The sequence below is a fragment of the Anarrhichthys ocellatus genome, unplaced genomic scaffold (assembly GCF_004355925.1).
Source record: "Anarrhichthys ocellatus isolate YVR2014 unplaced genomic scaffold, GSC_Weel_1.0 scaffold112, whole genome shotgun sequence".
Lineage (NCBI taxonomy): Eukaryota > Metazoa > Chordata > Actinopteri > Perciformes > Anarhichadidae > Anarrhichthys > Anarrhichthys ocellatus.
The window spans coordinates 452,659-464,745 of NW_022280142.1; the positions used below are offsets into that span (position 1 = coordinate 452,659).

General features: G+C 43.2%; 1 protein-coding gene across 1 annotated transcript in view; it reads right to left on the reverse strand.

Moving 5' to 3' along the window:
* Positions 1–7,380: 7,380 nt before the first annotated feature.
* Positions 7,381–12,087, reverse strand: part of spred2a (sprouty related EVH1 domain containing 2a) — a 15,977-nt gene continuing 11,270 nt past the window's right edge. The window contains exons 4-6 of the mRNA XM_031876594.1: positions 11,566–11,630; positions 8,694–8,849; positions 7,381–8,298 (exon numbers count right to left, since the gene is read on the reverse strand). Coding sequence (XP_031732454.1) covers positions 7,606–8,298; positions 8,694–8,849; positions 11,566–11,630 — 914 coding nt within the window. The 3' untranslated portion in view covers positions 7,381–7,605. The remainder of the gene's footprint in view (positions 8,299–8,693; positions 8,850–11,565; positions 11,631–12,087) is intronic.

The window sequence follows — 12,087 nt, forward strand, 5'->3', positions numbered from 1 at the left end:
GTCCTGGTGTGGCTGTGTCTTCATGTCTTACATTAGAGACGTTTAAAGAGAAGCAGTTCATGTCTTTTCACACAATGTGTGTCTCATTACGAGCGTCTGCTGGAGGATGAACCCTGCTGCTTTAGAGGACCACTGTTGCACAACCAAACTCCAGACGCCGGCTGCTTTTGATGTGGGACCGTTTCCCGCTCACTGTGGTCTCCATGACAACGGGATTCAAGCACCAGAGCCACTCCAGCTCACCGACCATCGCATCGCCTCCGTGTGTCCAGGAGGAGGCATTCAGTGTCTTGAGTTGATTCTTTTTAAAGTTACCTTCTTCTACTCTGCCGTTGTCCAAAAAAACCTATTGAAACATCAATGAGCCGCACGATTCTCGTGGCATCGCGAGAATCCAGCTGCCTTGAAAGGTAAACGCACACCGACCTGCTGCCACAAACACTCACTAGAGCACCAAATGTGGATTAATACGCTGCTGAAAATAGTTTGTTTGATTAAAAACTACAGTGACCAGCTCAATGCAGGACATTTCTTTGTGAGAAGGATTTAGTGCCGTCTAGCGGCGAGGTTGCAGACTGCAACCAACCGAATGACTCTGCTCACCCCTCCATTTCCAAGCGTGTCCGAGAACTACGGTGGCCCTCTCGTAACCTAAAAACACGAAATGTTCTCTCCAGAGCCGGTGTTAAGTTTGTCTGTTTTGGGCTACTGTAGAAACATGGCGAACTCTAGGACCCACGCCTTTTGTAGACATGAAGGACCCAACGAAAACTAAACGATTCGGGTTCCAGGTGAATATACACTAATAAAGACTTTCTGCCAATACATCTCCCTAAATCCTACACACTGGTCCTCTTCAGTAAAAGATATGAGTACTTCATCCACCAGTGCTGGTCCGTACCAGACACATGTCTTCTATCAACCAACACACACACACATCCAGTGTCCAAACTAAACTACATGTTTCTGATTCAACTCACTGGAAGAAAACATAAGTTGGGTAGAGTTGAAGATGCACTCGAGAAAAAACATCTAATCACCGTAAAGAAGGCTGGAAATTCAGAGACCGTGTGTGTGTGTGTGTGTGTGTGTGTGTGTGTGTGTTGGGCCTCCCCAGCAGAGTGTGAGGAATCCAGCGGGTCGGGTCGCTCGTCTGGGCCTGATTTACTGAGGCCCCAGTGAGTCTGCCTGCCTCGCTTTGTTTATGAAATCTGAAACAAATGTGACTGCGTTAGACCACCAACCCCGCCAGCGCACCACCCATCACATCCTGCTCTCAAACACAGTGCGTGTGTGTGCGTGTGTGTGTGCGTTGTCTTCTGCAGCTCTAAATGAACACGATCTGATCTGATCGGACCTGACTGTCCATCTCTCGGACACTTTAAGATATCTCAACATCTTCTGGACAGATTGTCACTTAAACTTGATTTGGATCTGATCTCACTTTGGTTGATTCTAGAACTGATTCTGACAAATAACCAACAGGGTTTTGTTATTTTTACCTCAAATATAAAATAATCCAACACAATTTTATTTGCCTTTTTTTCCCCCAAGAATGAGTTGAGAGGGCCGACGTTAACATCATGATGCACCACGACGTCCATTCAGTAGCTATAGTGGAGCTTTCGATCACATCGCATGATCTTCATCAGCAAATACAGGTGATGAAAGAGTTTGGTCAAGAAATGTTGCATTGCACTTCTATGACTCTTTTTCTTTGAAAAAATGTACTCCATGCGCCTACATTACCCACAATGCAACGTGACAGCTGACAGTTCAGTCAAGTGGAAGAAGTACTCAGATATTTTACTCAAGTAATATTAGCAATACCTCTCTGCAGAAATACTCTGTTACAAGTAGAAGTCCTGCATTCAAAATCTTCTAAATTACAAAGTACATATGGAGGCAGATTAGCACCTTTGAGAGAGATATACTATCATATGTATCATGTTGGTTAGTGATGCACCATGTTTTGTAAGTGGACCATTGATTAGTCAAAACAATTTGATCATTTAATCATATATCAGGTGTTTGTTTTGGATTTTCTATCCCCCCCATACTGGTCAAAAACTGAGCTGACGTTACAGGTTTCGGCACGTTAGGTTAACGTTAGGCAGAGAAATGCTCAGATTCTTCCCGAACTCATGGACAACGTTAAAAGTATCGGTAGATATAAAGTAAAGTTAAGCTTTACACTCGCACCGAGAGCTCCGAGCATGAAACGGAGGCGTTTCTATTGCTATATATTATTCTGTGAAACACCACAGGGCGTACAAACAAAATGAACTCTGAAGAATCAAAAAGACGAGTGTAACTCAGAGATCTGCACATAGACTGTAAGTGTAACCGGCAAAACGCCACAAACCAACCTCCACAACGACGAGGAGGGATTTTAATTACCCGTAAAGCCATATCTCATATTCATGGACTATTGCATTGCCTCTGTATTAAATGCATTATAAAGAAACAAAGGTTGAACATCCTGTAAACAATTTTTTACAACTTAGGACAGCTTGCATTTTAACGCGCCACCTCAATAATTCATGTATAAAGAGCGACAAAGTCTGCATTGATAGGCGGACGTGGGTCAAACAAACACATCACTTTCACCCAGGAGAACGCTGTTCGTGTCCCGTCTGAAACCAGGTCGACGTTGACGTATTGATGTTGTTTATTTACGTAACGTAACTTAAACCACGAAACAAGCACACTTATTTTAACCCAAACCACAAGGTTTTCTTTACCCTAACCAAGTGGTTTTGTTCTGAACTCACAACGTTAACCACGTGTTTAGATCGGTCGACTGTAGTGGAGCGGCACCGTTTGACGCGCAGGGCGACCCGACCGAGCGTCTGTATGTGACGAGTCGGGAGGAGAACGGGTCGGTTGTATTGACGCAGTGTTTGTGACTCGTGGCGAACAGATATTTACATTATAAACACAGAGCTGTTGTCCCCACCCAAGACACACACACATATATATATATGTACACACACACACACAGACATACAGGACCTCTGTTTGCCCACAGGCATTATGGGAAATGGCCTCTCCCTGCGGCTGTCACAGGATGCCGTCTCTCTGTCTCTCTCTCTCTTTCTGTACAATAAAAAAATAGAACTGAAAATGTACATCATACACTTAATATATATAATATATATATATATATTTTTATATAAATTTTATCCATCCAAAAATTTTGACATTTTGGAAAGAAAACACAAAATGTTGCAGACTCTGCTTTAAAGCTAAAATGCAGCTAAATTGTGCGATCCATCACAGTCAACATCAAGTCTACATTCATTCAGTGATGTTACCGATATAATAGTGAATGTTGTAGCGCATATTTTACGGATCAATCTGCACTCAAACTTCCACGTTACGATGACGATAACGTAGCGCTGACAAACAGTAACGTAGACTTTGTGTTTACTGTGAATGAACACAGTTTTCCAATTGATTTTCATTTTGTACGGAGATGTTTGGAAACAAAGTCTGCAAAAGTAAAAATACATCCAAAAAGCTTAAACTCTGACACATGAGCTTTGAAAGTTGGATAAAAACATTTTTTATATATAAGAAAACACAGAATTCCCTTCAGTCATGTTTTCCTTCTGATTGAGATTTCCTGACATCATTGAATGCACCACCAAAATGATCCAAAGTAAAACATGAAATATAGAATAAAACAATTAACAAATGTATAAATAAAGCTGAAATAGAGATCGATGATCCAAAGCAAGTCTCAAGTCTTGTTGACTTTCATAAAACTGACCTGAGACCAGTTGCTGCCTCGGAGGAAGGAAATCAAAGCAAAGACTGGTGGCAGCTTTAAGACATGAGACAAACCGCTTCGTCACAGCAAACGGTCCGATTGTTTTGTTAGCTTGGTCTCCACATTCACAAGAGTTATTAAAACGTCTCCGCGGTCGAAGGAAAGCGCGGCGTTCCAGTCAAACGATTTAGCGTCACGCGTGCCGAAGTTTGTTCTTCTGCGCGGTGTCGACGACTGAGGTTTTTTTTGTATACAGACGAGCTGCAGCTTATTCACCAGTTTTAGCTTCAACTCAATGCTCAGGCCTCTCGCTCACACTGTTAACAAACACTCACACGTGTTTCTGTGAAAAGAGCACAAAGTCTAATGAAGCAGGTTTAAGATTGAATCCGTTTCGGGCGACGGCGTCATGGAACACGTTACCGTAGAGTTGTGAAACAAGCTTCAATCAAATGTTAAGATTGTATTTATTTGCACAAGAAATGGATTAGCCAAAGACGGCGCGTAATCCATTGATTTATTTGATTGTTATTGTCGTTAGTGTTGTTGGGTCTTATGGTGTGTATGGCTGTTAGATGTGATATGTTGTTTTTTTTCATGGAGGTATCGTAAAGACAGTATTTGGACAACAGTAGCAACCATTGTTGCTAATGAGGATAGGGAGTGAATGCTAAATGATTAGCTAACAGTTCCGTTAATATAGAAGCGCTTTGCATTCACCCCAAAAAAAGAAAATAGCTTTTATTCACAATACTGACTCATTATCTCATAATCACAAGAAATATCTCATAATATTAAGAGAGAACTATTGAAAAATTGCAATGTATACGAAACGTTGTAAATATGAAATATGTTGTAATTATTATGATAAAATAAACGTGTTTATCGAGCTTCAAAGCAGCTAACGGCAAGCGACTCGCTCGACACAAGAGGCGTTTTGACGGATAACTTAATTCCGATGTAATGACCGATCTGATCATCCCGATTAAAGACACAAATCAGCCATCAGCAGTTAGCTCTGAGATCCATCAGAACTACATCGAAAGACTTCAGAAGTGTTTATTGTTCTGAAAAGTCACGTCTGTCACATTGTGCGTTCCGATCCACCTGTTGTTTTTTGCGCGTTTTCAATTTCGGAAAAAAAAACCAGAGTGGAAATACAGGAAATTAAAAAAAATAATCTTGAAATATCAAAAAAATATTCACGCTCGGCTTACATGAAGCGTGACTTCAACGTCCGCTAAAGAGACGAAACACAGCGGCAGATTAAAACGGTCTCCTCGTTGTTACGCACAGATCCGATGTGACCTTTCTCACATTAATACATGAAACTAACAGAAATGTCATATTTACATCCAGTTTTCAACATTTTTCACCAGTATAGGTCTGACTGGCGCTCTAGTAACTACGTCATCTTTTTGCAGCCTCTTCTTGGCGGAGGATTGGCGCCACCTACTGCCTATCTCGATGAACCAGCTCATAATAATCGCATAACCGTCGTGGATGGAAAACAAGCATTCCTTCGTGTTTTCTTTTGACGATTTTCTTGATTTTCCCAAAAAATTTGGATGGAAACTTGACTATTGAGAGCCGGGAGACGCGATAGTATTTAAATATGGAGATAATAGACATTCATAGTGTTGCACTTAGTTAAAATGAAAAGACAGAAATACTGTATTTTTTCAACCAAAAGTTTTTGAACTAAGAAAAACCTTTCCCTGGAAATGAAACTGTCCATTGCCGTCATAATTCAAATAGTTGCTTTCCTTCTTCGGAAAAGTTCTCACACTGTAACGCATTTTTAGACTTTGTGCTCATTTCGTTGTGTTGTGGGATCGACAGGCTCAGACTCGGCATTGCCGATGAGTTATTTTACCTTTCTCTCTAAAACGCGAGTCGCATTTTTATAATAAAGAAACAGGACAATCAAAGGCTTTTGTGATCAAAACATTTTTAAATTAGCAAAGAAATTTGAGGAAAATGTCTTCGAGTTAAACTGCGAGACTCAAATATTCTGACAATGTTTGATGATTTTTCTGGCATTCGTGTCGTTTTTTCAATCAATAAAAGGATCTCACACACACACACACACACACACACACACGCACACACACACACACACACATTAAGCTGAAGTATCTAAAGTGTTCTGTCAGAGCTTTGTTCTCATTGGGTTATTTGTTCTTCTCATCATCAAACAAACCTCTAGACCACAAACCAGTAAAGACAGACCAGTATGACCCGTCCACAACACAGCAGGGGATGATTCAATGAAGTCAAACTGTGCAAATTGGGTTTCGTTAGCATGTTTTATGAATGGATCATTGATCTGCACAAAACTAAATTTATTCAGATTTAAATCTGACTTTTTGCAAACGGTTACCTTCTGGCAAACTGTCATTGTGTTTCTGGATTATTCAGGACCGGGAGCCGCCATTTTACTGGTCAAACCAAACAGGTTTATCTGTTCTGTTTGCGGGGAGTTAAGCGGAGCAGCTTTCAGACCAGTTGAGTGCCTCTGCTGAATGTCAGGGAACCAGACCTGCAACACAATCACCTTCTGTAATTTAAGTTAGCTTACAATAAATGAGAAAAAAAAAACAAAGTCAGAGAAACATCTCGCTTTCTTGCTGAGAATTGGATGGAAGGATTGACACCGCTCTCATGTTGGTGCGTTGAGTACAGAGCTGGAGTCAGGACTGGTTAGCCTAGCTTAGCATAAAGACGAGAGGAAACAGCTAGCCTGGCCATTGTTGCATTTGTATTTCTGTTTGTGTTCAGATTAAACGAGATGAAACATTTTAACTCGTAGCTGTAACAGTGATGGTGGATGTATTTTTAAACTTTAGAGGGAACCAGGTTAGCCGTTTCCCCCTTGCTTCCAGTCTTTATACTAAGCTAGGCTAACCAGTCCTGACTCCAGCTCTGTCCCCATCTATTTATTGGCCTTGTTTTTAAGTATACACGTATGTCTCTTGTTTTTGTCCGGTCTAATAGCCGGGCTGTGACATAACAGACAGACAGATATCCTAACTTTAAAAAATTGTTGCGTGAACCCTTTAAAGTGAAATTGTCTCACCACATTTTATTTTTTTCTGAAATGATTGTGTGCGTCCAAAATGTTTCAAAGGAGCAGTGTGAAGGATTTAGTGGCATGAAACGGTGAGGTTGAAGATTGCAACCAACTAAATACTCCTCCGCCCTCCGCTCACCCCTCCCGTGAAAGGCTCTCTCTTGAGCCAGTGTTTGGTTTGTCCGTTCTGGGCTACCGTAGAAACATGGCGATGCAACTCGGCGGACTGAAGAGGACCCGCTCCTTAAGTAGATACAAAGGGCTCATTCTAAGCTATCGAAAATACAACGATTTCGTAGTTTCAGGTGATCACACCCTAATGAAAACATAGTTATTAATATTATATTCCATTTCTGACAATAAACCCCCCTAAATGCTGTCAATGAGCTGCAGTTCCCTCAACAAACAAGACAACATTCATACTGACATAATGACATATTTAAGCCTTTGAAACAAATGAGTGTAAAAATATAATGTACCCATATACCTATATTTATATATATATATATAATATATATATATATATATTATATAATATATATAATTTTATATATTAAATGAAGAATCTTTGTTCAGTCTTTGTGAGAATTGGAAGCCATTTGGTCTCCAATGTCACAAAAATAAAAAAAACCACAGGGAACATTTTTTCCATCTGTTGAGACGAAGTTCTTCTTCTCCTCCTTATGATAATCGTAGACAAGACAAACGACAGCAGCAAAGTCACAGCGGCCTCCGTTTCCCACGAGTCCTTGCTGCCTCAGCCCGCCGCTTTGTGTTTCCCGCCGCAGCAGCGGCAGGCCACGCCGCAGCGGTAGCACGCCCTGAGGGGGGCGTAGCAGCACATGCAGGGCGCCAGAAGCGACAGACCCACCAGCGCCGACCAGCGCAGGCAGAAGCGCTCGTCGCTGGTGTCGCAGGAGCACGGGTCCGAGTAATCCCCCTCCGTGTCCGACATGCAGTGGTACAGCAGGCTGTCCGCGCACCACATGAAGCTGACCCGCCTGATGCAGGTCTGGATGGGGTCAGGTGCTTCCTGGCACCGGCCCCGCCCATTGTCCTCGTGGTTAAACATGTCCTGACAGTAAACGCAGCGCGAGCGCTCGCCGTCCTCCTTCCGCCTCTTGCCTTTGGGCTGCACGGCCCGCGGCTGCACCGTCACCACCGCTCTGTGGCCGCAGCCCCGCTCCAGGCAGCGGGGTTTGCCGTCGCAGCCCCGCTGCACGTCGCCGTTCAGCGGGTACGGGTAGGCGTAGTTGTGTTTGGGCGGCTCGCTCTTGGCGAAGTGTACGTAGGCGTCGAGGTTGTCGGGCTGGGCGAGTTTGTCGCGCGTGGAGTTGGCGTGGCGGTAGTCCTCGTAGCCGGTGAGCCAGTTCCTCTCGCGGGGGTTGATGCGCACGATCTCTTCATCCTCCACCTGGAAGCTGACGTGACGAGGGAACATGTGCACCGCCTGCAGAGACACAGAGGAGACGGAAACTGTTGAAATGTCTCCAGGGGGAAATGAGGTCAGCAGGAACAGGGGAACACAGCTGCTAACAGCGGTTCTCCTTGCAAGGCCTTGTGGGTAATGAACTCTTCATGGTTAGTTCAGTCAAATGTGTTCTACGAATAAATCTCAACAAACCAGATGTGGCTTTGCAGAAATGCAACATTTTAATAATCTTTTTGGTGAGGACATTTTGATGCTGATTTCCTTCCTCCCTTTTATATGTGATGTCTGCATTTCTATCCGTCATCTCTATCTACGATGTAGCTGTTCACAAACTGTGGGTCATTGAGAATAACTCAAGCTCAATTCGATCGTGGACCATTTTTCGAGCGGCACAACTCGGACTCTCTACTCACCTGGTCCAGGAAGTAGTGATCAGAGGGCCGGTGGTGCTCGTAAAAATTTCCCAGGATGCAGTGGTGCCGACGGGCCTCACAGAAGTTGTGCGGGGCCAGCGTGTGCATCGCTGGCTCTCTCTTCTGGGACGAGTTGGACGAGCTGTCGGTGGCCGTCTGGAGGACAAAGAGGAGACGGTGTGAATAAAAACCTGCAGGAAGCGTTTAAGCGTGTCTTCCTCGTGTCTACGTTGACAACAATGGATCTGAAGGAAGATCATGTGATCTGATCGAAAAACAGCTACTGAACAGACTTCTTGGTGAGATTTTTTTCTGTTGACATACACTACACACAAACCAGTCTGTTCTCGTGCAAAGCCGTAAAAAAAAAAAGATCGCAATTTTGTGAAACTCGCAGAACGGTGACGAGTACACCACGAGAGCAACAAGACTGCAGCTGGAAAAAGGAGGGAAATAACATAATTTGGACATAGCTGTAGGACCTACGTCATTGGGGAGCTTTATGTTAATTAGTACACATGGCTGCATGTAAAAGGGAATATCATTGGAGTATTCATTCCCATTAGCCATGTAAACAGCTTAGTTTGTATATTGTCTTTTCCGGAATAAGGACAAAAAACGTTTTTTTTTGTGAATCTAGACGCAGTCGTTTAATCTGAGAAGTTAACCCACTGTGCGCAATTGTAAAAAAAAGTCAGCTCGTGATGTAAAACAATGTGACACATATCAACTCCTCTCTGAAGCCACCTGAGCTTCACTCCACCAGACTTCTGTGTGCAATTAGTCAAGTCCGAGGAGGAAAAATAAAAGACCTCCAGAGCAGCCGAAACGTCTCTGAAGTCTTTGTGTTTTTTTTGGGCCTGCGTTAAATGAATCCCAGCCTCGGCGCTTTGCGGCCTGCGGCCCTCCGAGCACTCGGCGGCGTGCGCTGAGTTGCGTCATCCTCGGGGTCGACACAAGCTGCAGCTTTCATGTGGCTCGCTCGGATCACACAAGAAGACTTCCTTCAAATGACAGAAAACTGAGGAACTGAAGAACCTGCCGAACTTCGCAGCGAAGTGAATGAACTGCTTTGTCACATTTCTGGGTTACTTTCAACGCACAAGAACAAACTGTCATTTTGCTTTTATTTTACATTTCTGTAAATCTTTTGACCGTTTTACGAAATTTTGTGTGAACAGATCTTTTTAAAGCTGCATCTCTGCTTAAAAAACATCAATGTGAGTTTTGTTTACAATCTTTCTCACCAAAATGCGACGTGAGCCTCTTTAAGGCCTGACAGACATGGTGAAAACATTTCCCGCCTTATAAAACAAGAGCATAACACAAAAATGTTTGGGAACTTGCATTGTTCACAGCAGCCTGAGGTTTTCCTCTTCTCCTCTGTTATTAGTGTGTTAATGCTCCCGACTGTGTCACACAGTGGTCAGTCTTTGAGATAAAGCCCAGATTTCTCAGCATCCCATCAGACGTGGCTTTTTAAGGACACGAAGCGGCAGTCTGGTTGACAAACAGCGCCTACACGCCGCCGTCCTTCGTTAAAAGTAATTCGTCCCGATTCGGTGTTTGGCTGCCAAGTTTCAGACCCCTTCAGAGTTGACAAACCCCAGCTTTAGTCTCTCAGAGCACATTGCACGGTACAGATAAAAATAGTTTCTAATTATATTGGAAACTATTGTGTAATATAACGAATTCTGTAAAACTTTACTTGTGTTCAGATTTTGTGACGCAGCTGCGTTCAGTGCTTAAACCTCCATAGTTTCATAACTACATCATTTATCCTCCTGCTGTTTCTCCAACAAACCCAATCCAGCAGTTGGTCAGGACCTCCTCCGTTATTCAGGGGCCTCCAGAGGAAGCACTGCTTTATGACAGGGGGGGTTTTATTTACTCCTGGCAAAGCTTGATCTACATCCTCATTGTCCTCCGAGCCTCTTCAGCGCCTCTGAGTCAAACTCTTCTGGGTCCTCCTCCTCCTCCTCAGGGAGCCAGACTTGCAGACAGGACGGGTGGGAATGATCTGCAGCCGGGGCGGTTCAGCCACGTTCCCTTCCGTCAGCCCGGCTCTCCTCTAAACGAGGCCAGCTATGTAAACAGGCAGCTCAGTAACGGATTACTGACAGGTCAGACTCTCTTCTCCATAGCTGGACATCCTGCGGAAATGATACACCCTTTTTTCATTGAAGCCGATGGAAAGACGGAAAAACTGGACTGAAGAAGGAAGCGGGACCTGGTCTCTTCATCGGAGGATGGAGGTGGAGGAGACATACACTTTTAATGTACTAAATGCAGTATGTGTTTGAAGAGAGTACAGTTTAAAGAGCAGGAAGGAGAGATGACAACTAACAAAGGTGACCACAGCTGTATAGTGATGGTAGGTGGAGGTTTCCAGAGACAGGCTAGCTGTTTCCCCCGGCTTCCAGTCTCTATGCTAAGCTAAGCTAACCTCGACCTGACTCCAGCTTCGTACATGACACAAAATCATGCAACTTGACATTCAACTTCTCAATTCCTATGTGGTCTGCACATTAAAATCACATGGTTTATTTTACAAACATGAAAAGAAATTAGGAAAATTCAGAAATATAGTGAAATAACAAAAAACTGCACATCCCTATATTTTCCTCCTGATAAAGTACAGAACACTTTAGAGGGAAAAACCTAGTTTCTATCCAGGAATGTGAATTATGATGCACAGCATTAAAAAATGAAGTAATAATGGGTCATAGTGACGAAAGATGGAGATGAAGTTGGAGAAATGTGTATCTTTATTAACGCTTGCTCCACTCAGACATCTAATGCATTCAGTTTGTCAAAGTCATGCTCAGTGTTCATCAGCGTTTTATCAGCTGGAGGACGAGGAGTTTCTCACCGTGAAGACGTCGTCATCGCCGAGCTCCGCCTCATTCTGCAGCGTCGATGAGGACGTGGTCGAGCCTGGAGGACACACGGGACACAACTTCTTTTAATTCATTTGCAGTAACAGTATTATTTATCACGGTCTGGACCTTTCAGGCCAGGTTTGGGTTCGGCTATTTTTAAATGTAATTTATAGAGTAGCTGATGCGTTCTGATCTCAGTTTAGGTTTGTGCTGAACTCTAATCAGCCTGATCTCACAGAAACACATAAAATGTTCACAAACTTACGTGAAGGTGGCATCTGTTAACATGTTGCGTCGCTACTATGCAAACAATTGTCGGGGTGGACGCAAGAATTCACAGATTTTTGAATTACAAAGGCTACGTAAGAAGTTATATTTCAGATGTAGTTCTAACCCAAACTGATCTTTTCTCTGTATTTTTGTTGTCTCAACTTAACAAAGTAGTTTTGTTGTCTCAAATTAACGAGATAGTTTTGTTGCCTCAAATTAACGAGATAGTTTTGTTGCCTCAA